General features: G+C 43.0%; 1 protein-coding gene across 1 annotated transcript in view; it reads left to right on the top strand.

Moving 5' to 3' along the window:
- SMS (spermine synthase) overlaps positions 1-17,010 on the top strand; it is a 51,221-nt gene extending 34,211 nt beyond the window's left edge. Inside the window, exons 8-11 of the mRNA XM_030843821.3 lie at positions 7,452-7,566; positions 8,406-8,485; positions 14,929-15,044; positions 16,497-17,010. Coding sequence (XP_030699681.1) covers positions 7,452-7,566; positions 8,406-8,485; positions 14,929-15,044; positions 16,497-16,536 — 351 coding nt within the window. The 3' untranslated portion in view covers positions 16,537-17,010. The remainder of the gene's footprint in view (positions 1-7,451; positions 7,567-8,405; positions 8,486-14,928; positions 15,045-16,496) is intronic.
- The last annotated feature ends 10,309 nt before the right edge of the window (positions 17,011-27,319 follow it).

The raw sequence follows: 27,319 nt of genomic DNA, 5'->3' as shown, positions 1-27,319 counted from the left end.
TGTTGTCTAAAAAATTTAATAGTTACAAGAGGAGACCTTGAGATAAGGTTGCAGCTGCCAGCCAGCACTACTTTGAGAATGGCTGGTGGTATCCCAGAGTCTGATACAGTTCAGAAAATTCAAGTTCTCAACAAGACAGATGTGTCTAAAATCACGTCCTCAAAGGCCACCTAGTTCTACCTTGGATGTCTGAACCACATGTCTTCCATTTTGACTTGACAAATTCATTCCCCTCCTCAATGGCCAAAGCATATGTACCATATGACCAGGCCGCTCTGGTCAGTAAAGTTTAAGTTAAACCGTGTATAAGCCAGAATGACTCCCCCATACTTCCATATGTGAAGATTTTTCTATCATTTCCCCTTTTGATTGCAAATCTTTCAGTAGACCAAAGTACTTGTCCCTCGATGTCAGGGTGGTTGCTGCCTCCCCCTGGGTCCCTCATGTTCCTCTGTGCTAGGCCTCCTTTTTGTTTATATAAATTTGCCTAGGTATCTACTTTGGGGGAAAACTAATCAGATGCTGTCAACAGGCTCAGAGGTATATGCTAATGGGGAAACATTTCATAGGCTACACATTTAGTTAATTATACCGAATTGTAACACGAGCAGTGTGTATGTGCTTTTAGCAGTAGACTTAAAGCTAGCAATTACATATGTCATGTATGAGTAGTTATACCCTGACAACTTCACTAGAAAATTTTCTTTCTATCCTGAACATTGGGGGCAACAATATGGTTAACACAGTAGCTTTCAATTTTGATAGGGCCTTGTCACACACAGGTCATGGGACATCTGATCTTCATCTCAAGATAGGTTGCTGTTATAAGCTTCAGAAACAAGCTCAGTGTCTTTAATAATTCGGTTAAACTTTACAACTATATAACAAGGAGCTATCTGGGAAGTAAGTCTTAGGCAATAAATACAGACCCCAACAGAACTAGAATTTAATATCTATTGAAACAATCTTTCTCCAAAATTACCCTCATTTTTTACCAAATATTTTAGCCAAATTATGGAAATCAGACTTTCACAAACTTGGTCTGATTTATTTACATACGTGTAATTGATCCTTTAAATTGGCTGTGCTGGAACTTTTCATAAGGAATCCCAGACTGAATTTTTAAAAGGCCCCTCAGGGCCAGGAAAGCTATGCCAAGGGCTTGCCACAGATTCTGCCTGCCATGTCTGTAGATCTGGGTGAATTCCTCTCTTCTAGAGGTCTCCAAAACATCTTGAGACTCCTGCGCTTGTCAGGTAGTGACCTTTCTTGTTCACCTTGATAAGGTTGCTGGGAAATCTGAGTTGCCAATTTTTGGAGGGCTCAGGTAGAAAAAAAAAATCATTGTTTCATTGCTGTAAGTCATAATTAGCTTGAGGGGAAGTGTTTCCTTATATCTGGAAAACACAGATCAAAACCAGTAGTATTTTAGACAAAAACCATAAAAATTATAACCATATTCACCAGTTCACTCAGTAATCCTTTTTGTTAACAGTGTTTATGAAGACGCCAGGTTTTTCTGTTAGGATTCTGTAATTGCTTACCCAGTTCATCGATATGATCTGAAATTTATGAGACTTGGACATGTCAAAAAGTCCTTTTTATGAATCTTCTTGAAGATGAAGCACTTTTGGAAAAACAGTAAAACAGTAACTGAGTGACAAGACTTAAAAGGTACAGTTAAACACCTGATCCCAATGTAATTGACCAAAAACTTGGTTATAATAACTAGAATTATGAGTAACATTTTATCAGGACACACCAGACTTTGAGAAATTCCATATAATTAAAAAAAATTTACTGGAGTATAGTTGATTTATAATGTTGTGTTTCATATAATTTTAAGAATATAAAAACATTTGCCCATACCGTATGACCTGATAAGGCTTAACATTCATTTGACAATGCTTCCCATGTAATTTAACATACTGAAGTATCCTAGTGCATTTAATCTCTGAGATGCCTTAGGGTTCTTCTGAAGCATCCTAAAGTTAGCTGGAGGTCAAAAGAACGTCAGTTAGAATTTGATATTTGGGACGTTTGTCAAAAATATTAAAAAGTTTCAAAACACCTGGTCAAATAAGATCATAGGTCATTGTGAAACAATACCCATTCACCTAACCAAAGTGACAATAAAAGATCTCAAAGGCAAATATAGAAAGTTACAGTCAGATCCCTCAGAAAGGCAAAAAAACTCACAATCTGTTATTGAAAGCAGCTTAGCATTGTAAGAAAACTTTGTTTTGCCAGCAGAGAGAGAAAACCAAAAAACCAAACTCCAGTCTTGCATCAGCCTATTCTTTTTTTTTTTTAAGAATCTTAAAAAAACGTTTATTGATATCTCTTTGTAAGTGAATCAAGTGGGTGTAAAGCGGCATAAACACAGCAGTGAAAATCAGATACCCCATTATAAAAATAAATTACAAAAAAAAAGACAGTGAAAGAGAAATTTTTACAAAATTCGTTCAGGGGCTGTGATGCAACCTGGATTGACCACGTCTAGACGCACAGCTGGATGAGACATAAGGCTGGGCAATCTTGGGGCTGAGAGGATTGGTGAGGTTGGGTGAGCAAATGCAGACCCTTTAAAGTAACACTGCGTGGTACCCATTCCAAGGGTCCCAAATCTCCAGGTTCAAGGAAATCTTCCTATAGCTACAACCTGCATGGGAAACCCAGACGATGGTACACCGTGTGATCGGGAAAGGTTTCTAAAACGCACCTCATTTTTCATCTCCTGGTGCGCGGGTTTGCCATTCCAGCCGCTTTACTAACAATCTCCCCACTTGGAGAATCAGCACCTTTAACCTCCTGTTTCATACAGTGTGCAATTTGGCCGGAGGATGAACGGGAAGTAGGGGAACCAATGAGAGACTAGCTCTAGGTGTTTGGACAGGCACATGTCACTCTAATTTCCAATCAGGAAGAAGAATTAACCAAAGGATCAGCCTGCCCCCCGGAACCAGAATAGGGCCTGAAGCAATCCTGGGGTTTTGCGGCCAGCTCCTGAATAAGCGAGTTGAAAAATGGAGCTCAGGGGCACTGCAATTCACAAACCTGCAGAGTTATAAATGATAACTATCGTCCAAAAATATATTGAGGTAAGGCAACGAAGAGGATTTGAAAGCAATGCAGAATTGCAGGAAACAGTTTTCAAGAGGTAGATTGGACTCGCCTTTAAAGCACATGAAAAGCGGCAGAACTTCGACAATGATGCAGTTGGCCAAAAAGGGCGCATGCGTCATCAGCCTTTTGTTTTTGTTTTTTTTTTTTTTTGAGGAACGCGGGCCTCTCACTGTTGTGGCCTCTCCCGTTGCGGAGCACAGGCTCCGGACGCGCAGGCTCAGCGGCCATGGCTCACGGGCCCAGCTGCTCCGTGGCATGTGGGATCTTCCCGGACTGGGGCACGAACCTGTGTTCCCTGCATCGGCAGGCGGGCTCCCAACCACTGCGCTACCAGGGAAGCCCTTCCCTTATTTTTTAAACATTTGAAAAGAAGGTTTCTCCTAGAAAACTTACCTAATTTACATTTAATTTACTCAAATGTCTCATCAAGTTGTTTTTTTTGTTGACAAATTTTATAACAATATGAACTTTCAGTAACCCTAGATGCAATAAAAGTATTATACTTAATACTGATGACTCTAAAGACATGTGTATATTAAACCAACATGCTTAAGTTAGATTTAATACCAAATATCAATTTAATAATGTTTCCCAGATCACATGACCCTGAAATTTAACTAGTTTTTTATATTTCTGAGAATTTAAATAAGCACATAATTTTGTTTAGGTCAGTTAAATGGAACTCATCCACAAACCGATCTTGTCAATGCCATTTGGAGATAGACACATTTATAATGTACACATAGACATACATATGTCTATATAGACACAGATGTAAAAGTTTTCCTGTTTGTGTTTAAAAAGCCCCCTTCCCTGTCCCCGTCCCCCCCACTCCCACCCCGGTGTCAGGGATCACAGACGATTAAAGTTTCTGAGAGCCCAGGTAGATCATTTTCATCTCCAAGGTATTAGCTAACCTCTACTAACTGTGCACACACAAACTAGTTTTGGAATGTCAGAGGAGCCCCATCTTAGCCATTTTCAGGGTGAGATTTCCTTCAGTTTGTAAGTAGCCAATTCGGTTTAAATCAATAACAGTAATAGACAGTAATACATATCACTCACGCACATTCACATGCTTCCCTTCCAGATGAACTTGAATCAGCGTTCAGGTTACCAAGACTCCCTTAAAGAGGGTTAAAACCAGGAAGAGAGAACAGGATTGGGACTCCTGTACCAAGACACTCATGCTCACACCCAAAATAAAAGCCAAATCAGTTCCAAAAGGCTCAGTTAGATATGACATAGCATAAAAGCCTATACATAAGGAATTTCACCCCATTTCACTTCCCTTTTATAAAACAGTTCTAGTTGAAAGATGCTGTTATAATTTAGAGGGCCATTGTTGTCCAGATCCCAAGGCGTACTGAGGCCAGGCAGTGTTACGATGAATATTTTCTTTCATTCATGGGAGCAAAGCTGATCTCCCAGTTCTGAAAAATGTACTCTAGGGGACTACAAGATGGACCAGAGCTGTGCTCATCCATAGTTATTCATGGCTGGTGGTGTCAAATACCAAGCAAAGAGCAAACCAATGCAATGCAGAACAATCTCAGGGTCACAGTTCCCTAGCCCCAGAAAGGGAGAGAGCCAACCAATGCCCTATCAGAGGTGAAGCCAAATGACCAAGCCTAGTCCCCTAGTCCCTTTATCTTAGGGAATTGTGTCAAGCTCGATTTCTGATTTGTTACATGTGATTTTTTTTTTTTTACATGAACATGTTTTTTGTAACTAGAAGGGAAGATTTCTTTGCTGTAGGTGAAGCCAGTGCAATAGGGAAGAATAACCATGGTGTCAGTATGAGCTCCATTACCAGAGATATCTTAACCAGCCAATGCAAGTACTGACTGATACACAGATATAAAAAACAAATACGGTCGAATAGACAAGAGATCAGATAAGGTATATTTCAAAATTGCTTTCCCACTCCCAGATGGAGACCTCCAAACAGATTCGTCTGACTCCCAAAAGAGAATCAGATTGACTCTCAGTGAACCCAGAGTGGCTCACTTCCTGAAAGGGAATGAACCTAGACGGAGCCGGTAGAATTCCTAGCTCACGCATGCTGGGGAGACTCAGCCCAAACCGATACCTAAGGTGGGCCGTAGGTCAGAATGTTTCTTGGTTCTAAACAGTCCTGTGCTGAAAGGGCTGGCATCCGGCATCGCCAGGGAGCGTCCCTCCAAGTTCCTCTGAGTGAAGTGAGCTCTGGTGGCTGTTGGGGACTCAGGGAAGAAGGCTGCCCTCGGCCAGGGTCGACCTGTCTCGGGCACAGTCTCTTGGTTGGCTCATCAAAACTGGTGAAACCTAATTCGTGTGCCTGATACACAGTGAGGCCGAACAAACAAACTTCAGCGTTTGGAGCAAAGAAAGGTTTATTGCAAGGGCCAAGCAGGAACAGGCAGGTCAAGCTCTAATGGGTTTTCAGGGAAGAGTTTTTTAAGGCAAATTTGAGGGGAGAGCTGCAGGGTGTGTAGTTTTCTTCTGATTGGTTGGTGGTGAGGTACCCCGGTGGTGTTAACTGGATTCTCAGTCATCAGTCTAATGGTTGTAAGTACTTGTGCTCAGCCTGAAGTTACCAGCCTCCACGTGGGTGGGGGCCTTAGTTCCTGTCGAAGATCCCAGAGTTATGTATCAGATTGTTAGGTGTAGGGATACAGAAAGGTTTTGTACCCGGGAGGGCCCGCAGGGCCCTGCTCAGTTTCAACACCCCCCGCCCCCAACTTCTTTGATACTCCTCAGGCTTGAGGGGAACAGGTGTGGGACAAGAAAGGGAATAAAGTTTTGGATAGAGAGGTTAATCATAAAGTTGGCAGAGGAATTCGGCTTTAGGGGTACTCGCTTTCATTGGTACTTTTCAGAAGACGAAAGTCAAATAGCCTGCAAACTTATGACAAGCTGCTTGCCCCTATTGGTGGCGTGAAGTTCTTGTGAAAAGTTAGCAAGGGACTCGACAAAATAAAACAACGGGGACAACATCCAGTACTGGGAAGGCTGCAAGGACACAGGTGCTTTATGGAGCAAGAATTGCCTTCAGAATTAAAAAGTAAAGTACACATGCCTTTTGTTCTGGCAACCCAATGTTTGGGCATCCAGGCAACCGTCATCTATACAAGGAGGTTTGTTATGGCTGTGTTTGTAGAGACCAAGACTTGACGATGGTAAGAATATATAGCACTTTTAGTGGTATGTTAATATTTTTTAAAAAACATCATTACCTGGAATGGTGTTAGGTGAAAGTTGCCAAGTTCAGAACGATGTGTGTGATCCTAGTTATACAAACGAGAACAAGCATTTGTGTTTATGTGCGGGTGAATGTGCACAAGACTTTGAGCACAAGGGAAAACTGAACATATCAAACAAGACTGATACGTAGTTGGAGGCGGCTGAGGTGTTAGTGCCTTCTAGATCTTTGCATGGTTGCACTTGATGCATTAAATGAAACGAGTTATGTAACAACCGGACAGGAAGATCCAGTTTCTTCAAGAATTGTGGTTTTGAGGATATGTGTAAGAGCATTTATAGGAAAAGATCTGGAATAGTTTATCTTAGGGAATTGTGGCAAGCTCGATTTCTGACTTGTTACATGTGATTTTTTTTTTTATACACGAACATGTTTTTTGTTAAGTAGAAAAATGAAAAGACAAGGAGAATAACTCCTTTCTTGTTCAGGAATTTGCCTACAGCTAGGTGGGTCCCTAGCTCATAGCTTCAGTACTCCAAAGATAAGGCAAACCCCAAACTTATTTCCTGTATTTACTGTAAAGGGTCTGTATGAGAATTCCAGCTTCTACCTGCTATACTCTGCTTGTTAATAACTCTGTGATTGTGAGAGCTGGCATTTATCACATGGCTTTATTACCATCAGTACTTGAGGTATTAGAGGTAAGGTGCAAAAAATAAATCAATAGACAACAAAGTCATTCAGTGCTTAGTATAAAAGAAAAACTAAAAGTAGAAGAAAATACATGCAGTAGGATAGGCAGTATAGATTAGAGTTAAAAGTGTGAACTTGGTTTTCAGATCTAGGTGTGCTTCTTGGCTCCGTTTCTTATTGGGTGCCTTTGAGCAGGCTTTGTGACCTCTCTCGTTTGTGTCTCTATTTGTAAAATGGGGATGATAATAGTACCTGCGAGGAGTTGTAAAGCATGCAGTAGGTCCTGAATTTTAGCTCTTAGCAGGTATGGGTGGAAGTCATTTTTGCTTGTGCGGCAGGGTGCTGTGGCCCTCAACCCCCACATGCCGTCTCCCCTTTCCTTTTACAAGTGTTTAACTACTTCCATATGTGTTGGCTCACCCGCATCTGTTCCTGTTCTCTCTGGAAGGTTCTAATAGAAGACTGTATTCCAGTACTGAAGAGGTACGCCAAAGAAGGGAGAGAGTTTGATTATGTGATTAATGATTTGACAGCTGTTCCAATCTCCACATCTCCGGAAGAAGGTAGATTCTGTTTTTTCTTTTTAACCAAGATAATGTTCATGGAAACGTTTTTCTTGGCACCATGTGAGAATGAAAGGATCTTAAGAGATTGTCTAGAAAAGTTCCTTCATTTATTAAAGGTAGTTAAACTGAGGCCAGAGGTGGAAAGATGGCTATATTTGGCTTTGGTCAAATCCTGTTTTGCCATTAAATGAGAAAAATTAATTCAGTTGTTTGAAGTAAGCATGAAATAAAATGACTCATACCATTGAGACACTAGCTTGTTGGATAACTTATTTTTACATACTGTGATTTTTTTAACCTGTACTGGGACAATATGGTGACCTTTCTAAGCCACACCAGAGACAGTTCCCCTTCTCAGACCACCACTCGAAATTACTGCTAGCTTAGGATTTCAGTGTTCATGTTTTTTCTATTACCTTGTCTTCCTGCTGAGTTTCCAGACTCGGGTCACCACCTGATGACCCTCACCCTTGCAGTTTCTCTCTTGAGATGTTGCTGCTTTCCCCGTTACTTAAAGCTGTTGTCTTTCAGATTTCAACCACTGCCTTTGTGTCAAATCTTTATGGGTATGGTGAGGACACTGCTACGTACATGCACATTTGCTTTTGATCTTGCTTGTGTATGCGTGTATGTGCACGTGTGTTCAAGACACAAAATATGTGACAGTATGCTGTCATTCACGAATAAGCCCTCGAATATTGGGTCTTAAAGAAGCTCATGGCTATTTCTTATTTTTTGTATTGTTGAATATTAATGTGAATGTTTGACTTTAGATGTTGTTTCTCATGCACGTAAACTCATATTTATAAAACTTAATTTTTTTTTTTTACATCCAGATTCCACATGGGAGTTTCTCAGACTGATTCTTGACCTCTCAATGAAAGTATTGAAACAGGATGGGAAATATTTTACACAGGTATAGACTTACTTAAGTGTTTTTTTCCCAAAACTCTCAAATTTTATGTTTTGTGCTTCACACAGCCAAAATACTTAAGGAGACATTAACATAAAGACTAATGGTAGCACTAACTATTTAGTTACTTGTAAAATTAAGACTAAATGAAGGTTAAAAGGGAGTGCGTATAGTATGTAATGGCTGTATGCTCTGACAATGTAGGGATAGTACAACTATTAAAAATAGTGGTGAGTGGGGGAGACTGGGACAAGTATATGCAAAAATCCTTTGTATATTTTCAGTAATCATGTTGGTGGTGATGGTATTAGTATTGTTATTGAGGTTGTTATATTTGTAATGTGGCATAAAGCAATTGAGCAATTATGCAATATATTAATTCTATCATCCCCAACATTGTCAATATGGAAGGAAGTAGTTAAAGATGTAATAGAGAAGTGGATAAATAAAACCGTATTGTACTGAAAAAAATTTCAAGGACAGACCAGTATAATTGGATTATGTTCTCAAGCAGTAAGTTTGTAAATAGCTGACCTGTCATTTTTAGGGAATTAATGAGTTCTGTTGTGTCCTGTTACCACAACCTTCTGATTTATTAAACTTGGGCTTTGGATGTAGTATAAGCAGTTGTCACCAGATGGAGACACAGACTGTGATTCCACCCCCAAACTCTAGGGCAGGGGTCCCCAACTCCCGGGCCATGGGCCAGTACCGGCCTGTGGCCTGTGAGGAATCGGGCCGCACAGCAGGAGGGGAGCGGCGAGTGAACCAGCGAAGCTTCATCTGCCGCTCCCCATGGCTCACATTACCGCCTGAACCATCCCCCCACCTTCCGTGGAAAAACTGTCTTCCACAAAACTGGTCCCTGGTGCCAAAAAGGTTGGGGACCGCTGCTCTAGGAAATTCTTAGTGGAAAAGCCATCCGCATAATTTCATAAACTGCTTTGGCTGTAGTATGAGTTACTGCCACTAGATGGAGACACAGACCGTGGTTTTTCCCCTCATCCTCTAGGAGATTCTTAGTGGAAAAGCCATCTACATAATTTCATAAACTGCTCTGGCTGTAGTATGAGCTGCTGCCACCAGGTGGAAGCAAATTGTATTTTCCTCATTTTCTAGGGGATTCTTAATTTTAAAAGGTTTGAAGTTAGTATTTCTTGATATGTAAAAAATACATATATATATAACCTACTAAAGTCCTTAACTTTTCGAAAATGACAGCAAAAGCAGCTAATTGATGATCCGTCTTTTTACTTGGTACAAAAATCCCTTGATTCATAAGCAGAAGATAAACAGTATTGTACTCTGGTCCCTGTAATTAATTCTTCAGCATTTTCAGGAGAATTCCACCTCCCCCCCAACTTTTTTAAAGCATTGTTATAGTTAAATGTCAAGAGCTACTAGAAAGGTCCTAACTTTATTCTCCCAAGGAGACTTTTTTAAGCAGACCCCAGACAGTTTACGGGATCTGAGATTCATAGTGCCGAAAACAGCTGGGCAACTTAAGAGACACCTTGAATTAGTTTCCATCCCATCCTGTTTTCTTCCTCCTCCCCCTGCACGGGCAATTAATCCTGGACCTTGCACTTGGTGAAAGTGTTGGCAAGCTTCAAGGGAACAGACAACTGTCGACGAATGGACTTTTTCTTACCCTGATCCTTAAGAATGATTTTTAAAACACATTGTAGAATTGACTTTTTAAAAGCCATGGGTCCAGGGGTCTGTAAACCACGGGCCAGATCTCATCTACTGCTAGTTTTTGCAGTTTTCTTGGCACACAGTCATGCCCATTCATTACAGAGCGTCCATGGCTGCTTTTGCTACAGCGGCAGCTTTGGAGCACTTTTGGTGAAAACTATATGATCTGCAAAGCCTAAAATATTTTCTGTCTGGCCCTTTACAGGAACCCTGTAAAGGGTTCTGACCCCTGCTTTACAGGAACTCTACAATGAAACCTGCTCAAACCAAGTGGTCTTATTCTTATAAAAACAACCCGAATTCAGTGAGTTGGGCTTTTCATAAGTGGATATTTCTCAAGCAGAGCATATATTGATAGAATTTGGTTCTTTATATGTTTCTGCAAATAGAAGTCTCATGGAGCTTAAGTTGGGGAGACTGTGAGGCTCTGACATCTTTAATCAAAAGTGACTGAAAACAATTTGGATCTACTGCAAACCAGTCAGTTTATAGTAGAGAATAGGTACCGTTAGGAAGAAAGCACGAGTGTTTTCTTTTGTTGTATTTACCTGGTACACTGCTTCCTTGGGGAACTGCTTTCTCAGTATGGACAACTAATAGAAAGGCTTACTTGACAGATCATCCCCGCCCATTCCTAAATACTAATGATTCAGGCTTTGATAACCTGGCCTTTGCCAGCCAACTTTTACTAAAAATCACCTTAAATACTCAAGGCTGTGCTGGTTTCTAAGAATTGTCCAAAAGATGTATTAGGACATCCTTCCCACCCCCGCATTCATTATAGTTGGAAACTCAAGGCGATCTCTTTTTATGATACCCAGGAATCCCACAGTATGTTGGGTGGTTGAATGTGTCATATGAACCAAGGGGGCGTAGGCCTTTGAAGAAGCAGGAGTCAAGAGCTGCAGTGTGGTTTGACTCAGTATGTACTGATGTCATTCCCACAGTGTAATACTTTCAAAAACTACCACGTGGTATGCTCAGGAGATACCTTTAATTCACACCCACCCCCCCTTCCCTGAGCCTGTAGCTTAGAAATGGAGTAAGGTTAAAGATGGGACAAAAATGTTGTTTGGCTTGTTAACTTGGTGACTGACAAAAGCTAAATGTTCCTGCCTAAAACTGCTTGCATCACAATGGCAAGTTCATGATGTCACTAGTGTCACTGTGGCTGGTTGAAGACAGCCTTGTCTGTGGGCCACAGAGCTGGGGAAGGCGTCCTGGAATGTGTGGGGATTCATCGATCCACTGCTGGCAGGCTAGGGGAATTTGAATCCAGGGAAGAATTGCTTTTGTGGGACTAGGAGGCAGGTTCCCCCCACCCCTCATTATAAAAAAAAACTGTAGGTTATTTCAAAGTACAAAAATATGTGTGTGGTATTCATATTAGTTATGATACAAAGATATTAACTTCCCCGTCCCCCCGCAGTCATGGATGTTACCAGTACGCTTGACTCGTCTGCATTCCTCCCTAATCCCCTCCCGCCTTCTGGAAGTAACCCATTTTTAGTGTGATTTTTTTGTTTCAGTTACTCTTGTGCTTTCTTTATAGATGTTTTACACACGTGTGATCTGCTAAATCATCATATTGTTTTTGCTTGCTTTTGAACTAGATAAAAATGGTGTCCTTAAGGAGGTATTCTTCCAGACTTTTTTTTAGTTGCGGCATGTGGGATCTTTTCAGTTGCGGCATGCGAACTCTTAGTTGCAGCACGCATGTGGGATCAAGTTCCCTGACCAGGGATCGAACCCGGGCACCCTGCTTTGCGAGTGCAGAGTCTTAGCCACTGGACCACCAGAGAAGTCCAGACTTTTTTATATTACAGAAATCACACAAGCTGTGTAAAAGATACAAACAGAACTAAAATCTATAAAGTAATAAAGCAAGTGTCACCCACAGCTAACATGAGGCAAGGAGAAACTTCTTAATTCTTTGCTATTAGATTGTTATTATGCATCCTTCATGTGTCGTAAGAAAAGAACAGTGTAGTTCCATTTAAATACATAGAAAAGTGAAATGTATCACATTACTTTTTTTGGGTAGGTATCTGTGGGTTTTTTTTTTCTTTTTGAAACTGCTTTTTGACAATTTTGGGGAAGCATAAATTGAAACTATCCTATTTCTTTACCACATTCTTTGTAAGGAGGACTTCCCATATACCCTCTGTAAAGAGAGAGCATGGTGTCATTTTTAAGATGGCAAGGAAAACCTTGAACTGTGAACCTTGGTGGCATTTCCATTCTATAGCTTCCCCGGTAGTGAGGTGTTCTAAAAACAACCGGGCAGTGTTTTCTATTTGTGAATCTTAAATTACACATGTGGTGTTTATGTACTCTCATGGTGAACTTGATGTTGAAACCAAATTATATGCTGGCCAAGGGCACTTTGGCCAGTTCCCACTGCAGGACCCTAGATGATGGGTTACTAAACAGGCTGGCACTGAAGGATGACGATGTGCTGAGCGAATGTGCTACGTTAAAACCGCCCAGGCCAGCCCTTGGAATAGTTCTCTCTACCCACTTGCCCATGACTGACTGGTTCTTTGGTTTTGAAAGCCATCCTCAGGAACGCTTATATCACAGGCTGCTTTATTATATGTGAATAATTTTCATCTTACATTATACTTGGCTATTTTGAGGCAAATTGATAGCAAAGTTCTTATGAGGGAATGTGATCAGCACATATATTCAGTTGTCTTCCAAATGTTAAGAACTTCAGAGGTTGGGACTTCCCTGGTGGCACAGTGGTTAAAACTCCATGCTCCCAATGCAGGGGGCCCGGGTTTGATCCTTGGTCAGGGAACTAGATCCCACATGCATGCCGCAACTAAGAGTTCGCATGCTGCAACTAAGGAGCCAGCAAACTGCAACTAAGGAGCCCTCAAGCCGCAACTAAGGAGCCCACCAGCCACAACTGAGGAGTACATGTGCTGCAACTAAGGTGCTGGTGAGCTGCAACTAAGGAGCCTGCTGGCCACAACTAAGGAGTACATGTGCCACAACTAAGGAGCACGCCTGCCGCAACCAAGACCTGCGCAACCAAATTAAATAAATAAATATATAAGAATTTTAGAGGTTAAGAGGAAATCGTTGGTATTAAATATCCATCTTGTTTTCTAAATCCATTATGAAAAGCCCTTGGGGGAAAATTGTGCTCAAATGATAAACCCTACCCCAGATCTACTGAATGAAAATCTTCATTTTAATAAGGCCCCCTATGATTCATACATACATTAAAGATTGAGAATCACTGCTGTAGAATTATGCAGGTACTGTATGCATTCAGCAGCTCTCCTGTGTCTTGGCCAGCATTTCTGATTCTCTTCACCTTTTTTTTTTTAATGGTCCTAGAGTGGCTGCTGCAGCTCCACATATCCTATCTAAGTTGGAGGCTGGAAGAAAGTTGAAGGAGCTGGGTCACTGTATTTATCCTTGATTGTCCAGAATCAAGTATCAGTTATATGTGGAATCTAAAAATTAATACAGGGCTTCCCTGGTGGCGCAGTGGTTGAGAGTCCGCCTGCCAATGCAGGGGACGCGGGTTCGTGCCCCCATCTGGGAGGATCCCGCATGCCACGGAGCGGCTGGGCCCGTGAACCATGGCCACTGAGCCTGCGCGTCTGGAGCCTGTGCTCCGCAATGGGAGAGGCCGCAACAGTGAGAGGCCTGCGTACCACAAAAAAAACATACAAATGAATCTATATACAAAACAGAAACAGACCCACAGACATAGAAAACAAACTTATAGTTACCAAAGGGGAAAAGGGAGGAGGAGGGATAAATTAGGAGTTTGGGATTAATAGATACAAACTACTATATATAAAATAGATAAACAAGGACCTACTGTATAGCAGAGGGAACTATGTGCAATATCTTGTAATAACCTGTAATGGAAAATAACCTGAAAAGATATATAGATATAGATATATCTATCTATCTATCTATCTATCTATATATAATATATAATAATATATATAGTATATATAACTGAATCACTTTGCTGTACAGCTGAAACTAACACAATATTGTAAATCAGCTATACTTCAAGAGTTTAAAAAAAGAACACATTTCAAAAAATAAATCTTTCCCAGCAGACTTCCACTATATTTCATGGAGCACTCCTACCTGCTGGGGAGACAGAAAAGGGGTGGCAAAAAAGGGAGAAAAATTAGAACAATGAAGTCAAGAGAAAATGTTTGATAAAGAGTAGAACTGGGGAATATCCTTAGTGTATACATCCTGAATAGACTTTTGTTCTCTTATTGAAATAAATAAAATAAATCACAGATTTTGGGGGAAAGCACAGAGGTGTGAATATAGTTCTGTGTCAACATCTTAGACTCTTAAGAGGGTTGTAGTTTCTGGAAGCCAAGAACATTATCTTTTTGATACTTCATTCTCAACACAGTGGTGACTATTTTGAATGGGTTATGTGTATGAATCTTTGCTAATTGCATGGTGTTGATACAATGACTGTGTCACTAATGAGAAATTGGTCTCACTGGTTTCTGTTGCTTCATACTCGAATAATTTGAAATGGCTTGTTAAATGAGGTAGAAGGATAATGAGCTAATGGATCTATAAATAGAACTCAGTGCAATTTGTGAAAGTACAGAAACCTTATCTCATTTTCAGAGCTGAACTTTTATCTAAAGCTAGAATTGCTCATTTATTAGAGACCTTCAAATGAGTGGGACGTTCAGTAGGACTTAAGAATCCTATTGTTTGCTTTTCTCTCTTTGATTTAGGGAAACTGTGTCAATTTGACTGAAGCCCTGTCACTCTATGAAGAACAGCTGGGGCACCTGTATTGTCCTGTGGAATTCTCGAAGGAGATCGTCTGTGTCCCTTCATACTTGGAATTGTATCCTTTGACCACATTGTGTTGCCAAATCAGAACCTCCATGTAAATATCATGCCTGTTTAACATTTTAAAGAAACAGAATTAGTTGTATAGTACATGTAAGGCCCTGGTCCCCACCCCCCCACCCCCCGCCCCTCAGATGCTGGGGTGTGGCCTGACACAGCTTCTCAGGTGGTTTTAATGGTCTGGCACCACTGGTTCTCACAGGCAGTCCCCAGACCTGTGGCATCCCCTGGGAACTAGTTTCTCGAGCCCTGCCCCAGCCTGCTGCCCAGTCAGAAACACTGGAGGGTGGGGCCTGGTGACCTGTCTTGACCAGCCTGCCAGGAGATTGATGTGCACTTTAAAGCTTCAGAAGCCCCAAGCTAGACACCGTCCCAGCTGGAGCAGGCTGACTGAAGAAGCTCATTGTCCTTTTATGTTAAAATTACCCTACTTTAATATTAGTTTCTACACTTCACTTGATTCTGATTTGCAGTAGAGATAGAGCTAAAAATAATGGTGGGCATCATAAAGTTAATGTTGATGTTCTCCATTAGTTCCACTTAGTAAAGTTAGTCCAGGGAAATAAGAAAAGAACCCAGAGAAATGCCAAATGAAAGCATTGTCATTGGAAATTTATAGTGCATTTCTTCCTCCTAAAAACCGGACTGTGGTCTGTAGACCAAAGCTACCATACCGGAGGTGGCAGGGTCTAGCTTCCTGTGAGAGCAGGTTTCATGGCTGCCTGCTAGCCTGAGCTCTGTGACCATGACAGTCTCCCAGGGAGGAGGGGCCGCCAGGTTCCTCCTGGCCTGTGGAGAGCTTTGACACCTCTCCCTGGCGAACAGGCGAGCATGTTCATCAGGGTTCCTCTCCAGAGCATTTGTTATAGCCAGAGCATTTGTTATAGCCAGCTCTTCTTCTTCTTTTTTTTTTTTTTTCCAGCTCTTCTTTATACATTGAAAGACTTTAGAAAGCAGTTGATGACACCGGGAGAAAAGGCTTTCGCCCTCTGGCTCCCCTCTGGTTCCTCTTTCCTCTCCATCCTTCCACCTTTCTCCCCCTTCTCTTCCTAGCTCCCTCTTCTCCCACCTCCCTCCTTTCTCTCTTCCTCCCATCCCCCCCACCCCACTTCTCACCTCCCTCTTGTCTTTGTCTCTCCTCTCTTGTTAATTCCCCAAAACATTTTAGAGTCCTTGGAAGCAGAAGTGTTACCTGAGAGGATATTTGTGTCCCTTTAATCTTTTCTTTGCTCACCTGCTGCCCTCCCTCCCCACCCCGCGACGTCACAGGTGGTGGGCATCCTGGCTGCAAAGTGCCCTTGTTTAAGAGGTCTTCATTCTCATTACCACAGTGCTGTAAGCTCTGAAGCTTTCATCCATCTTCCAGTTTGTAGGCCAGTAAACAAATTTGAAGTGATGCCTGCTTTTCCTTGAATTACCTGTTCTTATTCCTTGACTCCTTGTGCAGGTGGGTATTTTACACTGTTTGGAAGAAAGCTAAACCTTGAAAATCAATTTCCCCTAATCATGTGTGCTGCAAATAGCCTTCCTGACCTTCATATGCTGTACATGACATCGAAAGGAGTCAGGCAATTAGTTGTGAATTCCTTCAAGTTTCCTTTTTTTAATTATTTTTTAATTTAAAAATCAAATGGAAAATGTATATTTTGGTGAACTAGGGTGTTATTTTTTTGAAGGATGATTAGACAGCACAGTGAAGGCTGCTAAATGCACTGAACCTCTAGAATGTGATTTTTGTTTTTGTTTTTGTTTTTCTGTGTGGGCTTCTTTTGTTTCTGTTTTGGTAGACTTCGAATTTGATTGTTTGGAAGAATGAACATCATTGTTTTCTTCTGGAGGGAAGCTCTTGACGGGAGTTTCTTTTCCCCCCAAATTGATATAGGTATTAAAATTTGGTGCTTATAAGGAAAGACTTTAAAAAATGAATAGCAATGCTTTCGATTAAAATTACAAATGAGAAATTTCATGTGTCTGTTGTTTTATTTCAGCCAGGTCGTCTCTTTCTCGCTTCTGATCTCACAGAACAAAGATGTCTCCTTGGTCTTTTTTTAGTTCTGTTATATCATTCGGTGCCATTTATCTCTTTCTAATAGGATGGCCTTAGGGCCTTTTTTGAACAGCAGTAATGACTTCATTTACCACCGTGGTAAATGACACACAACCTATTACATTCACCAGTTATTCATTATAAAATTGACCTAAGGATAGGAAAAGATTTGGCCTTACTGTAAAGTTGAAAGTCAGAAGCTTCTTTCTATTCCAACTCTTATTGGTGTATTAGATGTGAAAATAAAGACCATTCTGGAATGCTGCTGTGAAGTTTTCTGAGTTTTTTGATGCATAGATAGATGACAGTTGTGGAGAGGCCCACAGCCGCAAGAGCAGCTTAAACTCACCTAAGGAAGTACGTGTAACAGCTTGGTAGTGTACTTGTGGGTCACAATCCACATCAAAGGTGAGGTTATATTGACCTGGACTGTTGGACATCACTGGGTTATCCTGTTTTGCTTTTTTTTTTTCAAACTTTTATTTTTTAATTTTTTAATTTTTAAAATTTATTTTTGGCTGTGTTGGCTCTCTGTTGCTGCCTGCGGGCTTTCTCTAGTTGCGGCAAGCGGGGGTACTCTTCGTTGCGGCACACGGGCTTCTCATTGCAGTGGCTTCTGTTGTTGCAGAGCACGGCCTCTAGGCGTGCGGGCTTCAGTAGTTGTGGCACACGGGCTCGGTAGTTGTGGCACGCGGGCCCTAGAGCACGTGGGCTTCAGTAGTGCAGTGTGTGGGCTCAGTAGTTGAGGTGCATGGGCTCTAGGGCACATGGGCTTCAGTAGTTGTGGCTCGCGGGCTCTAGAGCACAGGCTCAGAAGTTGTGCACGGCCTTAGTTACTCCGCGGCATGTGGGGTCTTCCTGGACCGGGGATCGAACCCGTGTCCCATGCATTGGCAGGCGGATTCTTAACCACTGCACCACCAGGGAAGTCCCCCTGTTTTTTTTTTTTGCGGTACGCGAGCCTCTCACTGTTGTGGCCTCTCCCATTGCGGAGCACAGGCTCCAGACATGCAGGCCCAGTGGCCATGGCTCACGGGCCCAGCTGTTCCGTGGCATGTGGGATCTTCCCGGACCGGGGCATGAACCCATGTCCCCTGCATCGGCAGGTGGAATCTCAACCACTGTGCCACCAGGGAAGCCCCCCCCTGTTGTTTTTTTAAAAGGTTTTATGCTTTATCAGTGGAGTGAGTTCATTTACAATGAATTTGCAGTAGGCAAAGCATTAAAAATGAAATATCCAGTGTGTGTTTTGAGACAGAGTAAGTGTCAACCGAGAACATTCTTCCTCCTGAGATAGGTTCATGGTATGAAACAGATATTCTTTAAAAATGAATATATGTCCACTTTTTCTTTTTTGTTCGATTGGCATGGGGGAAAAATAATAAAGGAGTTAGACTCACGTGGGAACTAGATTGGCTTTCAGCAAATATTTTTCTTGTGGTAGAGGTTAAAAACAGCATTGGTAGATAGACACTAAGAATCCTACTCAAGCCCCGCCCTCCGGCTCTATGCTTTCAAAGTCTCTGTGTACTGTGTAAGATTAAAAATGATGATACTACTACTGTTAGAACACAGTTTGGGGTAAATAGAATTAGAGGGTTTTCTTTTTTAAATTAATTTTTATTTATGGCTACGTTGGGTCTTTGTTGCTGCGCATGGGCTTTCTCGAGTTGCGGCGAGCAGGGGCTACTCTTCGTTGCGGTGCACGGGCTTCTCATTGCGGTGGCTTCTGTTGTAGAGCACGGGCTCTAGGCGCACAGGCTTCAGTAGTTGTGGCACGCGGTCTCTAGAGGACAGGGTTAGTAGTTGTAGCACACGGGCTTTGTTGCTCCGAGGCATGTGGGATCTTCCCGGACCAGGGATCGAACATGTGTCGCCTGCATTGGAAGGCGGATTCTTTACCACTGCACCACGAGGGAAGTCCCAGGGTTTTCTTTTTTTTTCCATTTTAGAAAAGAAAGCAAGTGTATCTGCTGTCTAGCTATGGTGTTGTTAATATGTGGCATCACTTTGTACTTGAAGACTAGCTTGAGGCTGAGGCTAAATCTGCTGATGAATTTCGTGACATACAGGTAGGTCCTGCCAAGAGCTGAGAGTTAGGAATGAGATGGATCAGGTTGGGCCAGGCCACAGAAGACACATTCAGGAGAGACTAAGGGATGTGGTATGGGAGGAAGAAGGGAATGGAAAGAAATTTTTGATTCTGGGTGATAATGGTGAACTCCGAGCACAATCATTCCTTTCTAGTAGAGAAAGGATGCCTGGTTTTTTTGAACATCTTTGTAACTGTTAAAAGAAAAGCGTGCAAACTGAACTCGATAGCTAAAAACAACCTCTACTTTTGCTGCATTTTAAGGAAATGTTATAAGATCCAAGCACTGTTACATTACTTTAATGGGTGTAGTGTTATTTACTGTTGTAGTCTCCTTTATATTCTAAAGTAGAATATACTGTAATATATAGTTGCTTTTGAATTAAAGACAAGACAAATGTGGCTGTAGTTTAAATTCTAGTCAACACATCAACAGATGTCAAGAACGTGTTTATTAAAAAAGTAATGCTGCCCTCTCCTGAAAATGTGATTGGATATTTTCAAAATTTGATTAATGGTGATCCACCTGGGCTGGAGGAAGGCTGGGTTGACAGTGTTGCTACTAAGCAAAGGGAAATTGTGCCGCTCCTTCCTGTGCAATTGACTAGACACCTTCTTGCTTAACTACTGCTGACATAAGAGTTTACATTTGTCTCAGTAGATTGATCAGTTTTATTCTGTTCCCATGACTTCTGGGATAGGGTGGAGGGTGAAGGGTGTGGGGGGGGTGGGGTGGGGGAGTGGGGTGTGGGTGTGTGTGGGTGAGGGTGAGAGTGAAGGTTGTGTGTGTGTGATGTATCGTTGGCCTGTACCCAAGACTCTAGAGCAGTATTATTCAGTGTGGTGCTTCAACCAGCTCTTTGTGTTCTAAGCACATTGTTTTGTTTGCTTCAGCTGAAGTTTTTTGTTCCCAGCAAGACTTCGTCAGTGAACGAAGCATTATGTTGGTCTCCACCGCAGGGCACGCTCCTTACCCAGTCTTGGAACAGCACTGTGAGTAGCACTGTTCTCGAGGCCAGCTTGGCAGCATTATTTGATTTGAGCTGTACGTGGCCTTGAAATAACACTTAACAACCTTCTGTATCACCCTGTTGCTGAGTGTCTTTGTACCACATAATCTTTTATGGTGCTGCGCTTTGGGTTAATACACAACTTTCCTTTACATTCTCTTGCTTTATTTATTTATTTATTTATTTGGCTGCGTTGGGTCTTCGTTTCTGCGCGAGGGCTTTCTCTGGTTGCGGCAAGCCGGGGCCACTCTTCATTGCGGTGCGCGGGCCTCTCACTGTCGCGGCCTCTCCTGTTGCGGAGCACAGGCTCCAGATGCGCAGGCTCAGTAGTTGTGGCTCATGGGCCCAGTTGCTCCGCGGCATGTGGGATCTTTCCGGACCAGGGCTCGAACCCGTGTCCCCTGCATCGGCAGGCGGACTCTCAACCACTGCGCCACCAGGGAAGCCCTCTCTTGCTTTTAAAATACCTTTGTGGGGGCTTCCCTGGTGGCGCAGTGGTTGAGAGTCCGCCTGCCGATGCAGGGGACACGGGTTCGTGCCCCGGTCCGGGAAGATCCCACATGCCGCGGAGTCGCTGGTCCCGTGAGCCATGGCCGCTGAGCCTGCGCGTCCGGAGCCTGTGCTCTGCAGCGGGAGAGGCCACAGCAGTGAGAGGCCCGCGTACCACAAAAACAACAAAATAAAATAGCTTTGTGAATGATGATTATCACTGAGTAGGCCAACAGTCAAAATTTGAAATATGCCCAAGGGTCCTGTGGCTAGTAGCAGTCTGAATTTAGGTTCCAGCCTTCTGAATTTGCTGTCGGAAAGCTCACATCAGGGGTTCTTTCTCAACCTTTTTGGTACCGTGAACTCTGGGTACCTGGTGAAACCTGTGAGCCCCTCCTCAGAAGCATGTTTTCTAATACATAAAGTAGATATGATTACAAGGAGACAGGTTACAATGTTTTTCAAAGACGTCTGATTTAATATTTGTGCTTTAATAACTTGTTACATAGCTGGATCTAGTTGTGGGTCAAATATTGTAATTTTGAAGCATAATGAGCATAAGTAGAAAATCTGCAGCAACTGAAAGGTGCTAAGAATGCATCTGACTTCTGTTGTTGACAAAGTCATAGGTACTGTCCATGCTAACATGGATTGTGACCTATGCTCATGCTTAAAGGACATGCTAGATTTCAGTTAGACGTTAGTGAAAATAAAGATAGAAAGGTTTTCCCATCCAAGTTCAGAGCCACAAAGAATTCCGTCCATAGATGCCAGGTTAAGAACCCCTGACCCACAGTTTTTGCTTCCACTGTTTCATTGTATTTAGGTGGTGGGGAAGGGTAGCTGGGTCCCTTCACCCTGCTGTCACAACGTCAAATCAATACTGGCAGATCAGTTCTCCTCGGCCAGAACCATTTAAAATCTCAATTACCTAGTGCAGTCATTCCACTGATTTCTGCTTTACTCATTATTTCAAAAATGAGAAGTAGGACATGGGAAGAAACAGCCCAGTGCTTTTGGAAGGCTATTTGAATACCCTTGGATGTGATTTCCCTGGGAAATCAGGTGATAAATGTGACTGGACAGGTATGCTTACCTCCTGTATCTAGGGGTCCCAGTGACGGTTCATTAACTCAGACCACATCTCGCGGCAATGACCAGTCAAATGGTGGTCATTTCAATGAGTGATTCCTTTCAGATGAATGGGTCCCTCTTTGGGCAACTTTGCAGGGAACGTAACGGAATAAATGAGTCAGGGGTTCTCCCGGGTAAAGTAAGCTTAACAAGCCAGATCTGTTTTGATAGCCCTCCAATATCCAGAGAGAGGACTGGGGGGGTTTCCCCACCCCATGGGGCCTAGAGATGGAAGCCCAAGATTGTAAAGATGGGCAAGGGGCAGTTCTCTGTAAATACGGGCTTTGACACTGGAGTTGACTTGTTAGAGATCATTCCTGGTTCTGCCTATTAGGTAATCCTTTTTTCTTGTTTTAGGGCTAAAATAGTCTTACGTATCGGTTGATGATTATGTTGGTGACTTAGGTTCTCAGTAAGTGATTCTGACAGCTCTAAGTTCGTTTCAGAGAGATGGAAATGCTCCTTGGACGACATTCCGTGTCCTCTACTTTCTAGACAACTCTGCCTTTGCCTGCTTTCAGTTGTCTGAGTTAAATTTGATGCATGAAATTACCCCTCTGTCCTTCCTCCCAGGGCTAAGGGGGAGCTTCTGTCAACATATCCTTTGCGTTCATTGCGTGGTCCCTTCACGCTCAGTGATTCCGTTTTTTCTCCTCAGTCTTATTCAACAGTCTTCATCCCTTATCTATTGTCCGCATACATTTAAATGTTTAATGTCTGAACAGGAGGTGAGTCCTGGTGGGAAAGAACACGCCTGAGTGTGGTTTCTGACTCTGCCAGGTAAGGGCTGGAGGCATTTAACTGAAGCATGGTGGGGGCAGTTGACAGACGGCTAGAATATAAACTCCAGTGCCATCACCGGCTACCTCTTGCTCAGCTTGTCTAATGTTTTGTGCGTGAAGTTAAGGTGCAGAGTAAAAGGGAACTCTTAGAATTGCATTTTCCAAGTGGAATGTACAAGAAAAGGCTGGTGTGAAGAAGTTGACACAGGGTTGGGCATGTTCAAGAAGAAAAGCAGCCCGTGATGATAAAGGTGCAGTCTCAGTGCGGGTGAAAGCGCTGTGTTGGTGAAGGGTCCTTTCACCAGGGCTTGTGTCTTTTGGGTTCCTTCTTGGTGCCCCCAAAGACTGAAGAGGAGTGGAAACTCAGAAAGGTGTAGAGCAAGCACTCAGACTAGAAAACCAGAACGGCGTGTAGGATCTGTGGCCGTTTGGGTGTCAGCCATTGCTGTGAGTCTTCCTTTCCTGTTTGTTTGAGCTCCACCATTTATCACCCTTGAATGTCTCTGCCCTTGGTGGCTCCCTACCCATTGGATGAAATTCTTACTCCAGGCCTCCACTTTGGTCTGGGTCAGCCTACAGTGGACTGTTGCTCGGGTTTCGGTGGAAACCAGGCAGCAAGGCCACGAGACCCTGATCCTGGCCACTTGCGCTTAGTTTGAGCCTGACCCTTGGCTCCCACTGCATAAATCCAGAAGTGTTTGTGCCTTAAAATAATTAAGCAGAATGATAAATTATAAACCATCAGAAAAAAACTGGAAGTCATTAGGGTATATGGAAAATATACAAGTAAGTGGAGGACACAAATATAGATGAGACACTATAGAAAGCTGGGTGTCAGCTAGTTAAGGGGGAGGGAGTGCTGGAGTTGAAACAGCATTGTGTAATCATCATAATGAAGACTGAATTAGGCAAGAATCATCCCCTGATGTCAAATCTGCGGGAGAATTTTGACAAGGAGCATATTTATGTGGCTTTAAGGTGTCTCCCACAGATTGCTTATGCGTTGTGTATCAGTTTCCTATTACCACTTGAACAAACTACTGAGAACTTAGTTCCTTGAAATAACACAAATGTTTCAGGTCAGAAGTCTGAAATGAGTCTTATAGGGCTCAGATCTGGGCACTGGCAGGGCTGGTTCCCTCTGGAGGCTCTAGGGGAGAATCCGTTTCCTGCCTTTTCTAGTTTCTAGAGGCCACCTGCGTTCTCTGGCTTTTGGGTCCTTCAGTCTCAAAGTCAGCAGCACAGCACCTTCAAATCTCTGCTTCCGTAGTCACATTACCTCCTCTTTCCGACTCCTGCTTCATGCCTGTCGTAAGGCCCTACTGGGATTACATTGGGCCCATCCGCATGATCCACGATACTCTTCCCCAGTTGAAGCTCAACTACAGCTGCAAAGTCCCTTTTGCGATATAAGGTAACATATAAGTTTCTTGGTTTAGGATGTTGACATCCACAGGGGGTGATTATTCAGCTTACCACGCATTGCTAGAGAAAATAACTTCCTCGTGGAGAAACTGAACAACACCTTGGCTGGGTGATCAAAATCAACAAGGGTCAGGTGGACATCCTATGCTTCCAGTGTTGTGAGAAGGGTCTGTCATCACCTATGCAGCATTAGGCTAAGAATGCATTACCTGAAGCTGATCTTTTTTTTTTTTTCAATTCACGAATCACTTGGTTTATTGTACACAATTAGCACACAGCACAGGTTAGTCAAATTAGGGAAAAGAGGGTAACGAACCAACCCAAGGAGAGTCCACAAGGAGGCTTCTCAGCACAAGCATCGGTCTCTGGTCTGGCAACAGGTACCTGAGTCTAGCCTCTAGGAAACATTAGATCCCAAATGAGAAATGTTCTATTTTCAAAAGGCCTGTATTCTTTAAAAGTATCAATGTCAAAAAAGAGAAAAGGGGGCTTCCCTGGTGGCACAGTGGTTGAGAGTCCGCCTGCCTATGCAGGGGACACGGGTTCGTGCCCCGGTCCGGGAAGATCCCACATGCCGCGGAGCGGCTGGGCCCGTGAGCCATGGCCGCTGAGCCTGTGCGTCCGGAGCCTGTGCTCTGCAACGGGAGAGGCCACAACAGTGAGAGGCCCGCGTACCGCAAAAAAAAAAAAAAAAGAGAAAAGGTTTCCAGATTAAAGGAGGCTAAAGAGACAAGGCAAATAAATGCATTATTTGACCCGACACTGGATCCCGTATTGGAGGAAAAATCCTGTAAAATTGCATCAATTGACAAATTGGTATACGAATGGTAGTTTTGATAAAGTATTGTATCTGTATTAACTCGATGAGTTCTAATTGTAACTTTCCTCTAAGTTTGAAATTATTTCCAAGTAAAATGTTAAACATTAAGAAAAAAAAAGGAATTCTGTTGACACAGTTGGTCTCCTGTCTGCCTGAGGGATGTGACAGTAAAATTTTTGGACGCAGAATCAGAAACCTAAGAGGAACCAGGCTTAAGGGGCCTGTCTAGCACCCAAATAAGTATGTGCTGCTTTTAAGATGTAGCACAGGAGACGGTAAAATGTGATGTTCGTGAGGCAGCAGAAGTTCTAGTGGCTAAATTATGTCTTTCAGGCTTTCTGACTGCTACACAAAAAAGAAAATGTACCTGTGAGGGCTCCCGCAGGAGATCACAAAGACCTAGGGGAGCGGTTCTCTGCCCAGGATGTCTGCTGCGGTGGAGCTAAATGCAGATACCAGCAAGACTCAGAGGAGGGCGCACCACTGGGCTCTGGGTCCGCACTCGGGTTCTTGGGGCTCCCATTTGGCTTAGGGACAGAAGGCCCCCGGCAAAGATCTTGCTTCAAATACCCCACTGTTTCTTTGCCGTTAGATGTTTCTTCCTGAGCTGCTAATACACTGCAGGGCGTGAGGGCTTTGATTTGTTTTTTTCTTTCCCTACGTATGTGGCAGAAGAGAAGAATGGAGAGCGAGAGTAGGACTGAACTCTTCTTTTTACTTTGAAAATAGGGTCACATTAAAAAGCTATTCAGGGACTTCCCAGGTGGCCCAGTGGTTAAGAATCCGCCTGCCAATGCAGGAGACACGGGTTTGAGCCCTGGTCCGGGAAGCTCCCACGTGCCGTGGAGCAGCTAAACCCGTGCATCACAACTACAGAGCCTGCGCTCTAGAGCCCGTGAGCCACAACTACTGTGGCCTGAGTGCCACAACTACTGAAGCCCACGTGCCTAGAGCCCATGCTCCACAACAAGAGAAGCCACCGTGTTGAGAAGCCCGCGCACCGCAGCGAAGAGGGGCCCCTTCTCAACGCAACTAGAGAAAGCCCGTGCGCAGCAACAAAGACCCAACGCGGCCAAAAATAAATAAATAAATTTATTATTTTTTTTAAAAAGCTATTCAGGGAAATCCCTGGAGGTCCTGTGGTTAGGACTCCGTGCTTCCATTACAGGGGGTACGGGTTTGATCCCTGGTCAGGGAACTAAGATCCCGCAAGCTGCACGGCCAAAAAAAAAAAAAAACCTATTCAATTAGTTTTACAAGAAAACTGATTGAGGACTTAAAAAGTTTCAGCTGGAACTGTAGTTGCCCTGCTATTTAGAAACAGGAATAGAAAAATGAGGGCAGTACTTCACAAACTTGACTGCAAATGAATACCCGAGGATCTCCTTAAAACACAGTCTGGTTCTGGAGGTCTGGGGCAGGGCCTGGGAGCCTGCATTTCTCACAGTCATCAGCTGATGCTGCTGGTCTGTGGACCACACTCTGAGTGGTACTGACCTGGTGCACCGGTAAGTGGAAAATCAGGTGGGTGGCCTTGCAGAAAAACTCACAGAAAGCTGTTGCATGAATCACTGCTGAATCAAAATATTTTAAATACCAGCATTGTTACAGGTGGCCTCCAAAGCAATAGATGTTGCCACGGTAATTGCTAAAATGAGTTCCTGTTTGACTTCCAAGGGTTAGGAATGTTCTCATGGACAGTGTTAAAAAGGCAATTGGATAAACCATTAATCTGGGGCTCAAGTTTAACCTCCCAGTACTCACCAAAGGGCATCTACACCCTCAGCATTTGAAAAATTACAAAACTGGTGGTGGATGGAGGCCAATTAGTGGAGACTTTGAAGCAATGATCAGTGCAGATATTTTCAAGTTCTCCCTGCAGTTTGAAAGGATGTGGAGACCCTGTTCAGTGTGCAGACATTGCCCTGACAGCTAGAAGTTTCTAAACACAAGGATGAGGGATTATACTTTTTATTCAGCTAAACATACAAGTTACTGAAGCCTGGATTATGCTTTGATTTCATGGGTTTAGGTAAATTTGTTTATTTCTGTGGAGGGCAAAACCAGAACAAATTTTAATTCGTTCTTGGGTCTTTTCCAAGTTTATTCAAAATACAACGAAGAATAAGGGGAAGGATTAGAGGTTACACGATTCAGTCCTGACGTTGTACTAGAACAGCTTTCAGGAGCACTTATTGGCCACTTTTGCCGCAGCCTCCGTGGAGGGAGTCCTAGAACACAATGTTTGGGATATATTCAGGGCAATGTGTAGAGGAAAGAACATGTGGGCACCCTCTTAAGCAGCAAAGAAAAATGAGCAGAAAACACCAGCTGAAAAGCAACAGGGCGCTGTGAAGGCTGCTGGAAATAGAAGCATGAAGGAGTAAGTGTAGACTAACTAAGGTGAAGGCTATAAGGAAAGCACACGTGTTTCAGGTAAGGGATGACTATGGATGGAGGTGATTTACTGC

This window comes from Globicephala melas, chromosome X, assembly GCF_963455315.2.
Source record: "Globicephala melas chromosome X, mGloMel1.2, whole genome shotgun sequence".
Lineage (NCBI taxonomy): Eukaryota > Metazoa > Chordata > Mammalia > Artiodactyla > Delphinidae > Globicephala > Globicephala melas.
The sequence above is the reverse complement of the archived record's forward strand: the minus strand, read 5'-3'. Positions and strand labels throughout refer to the sequence as shown.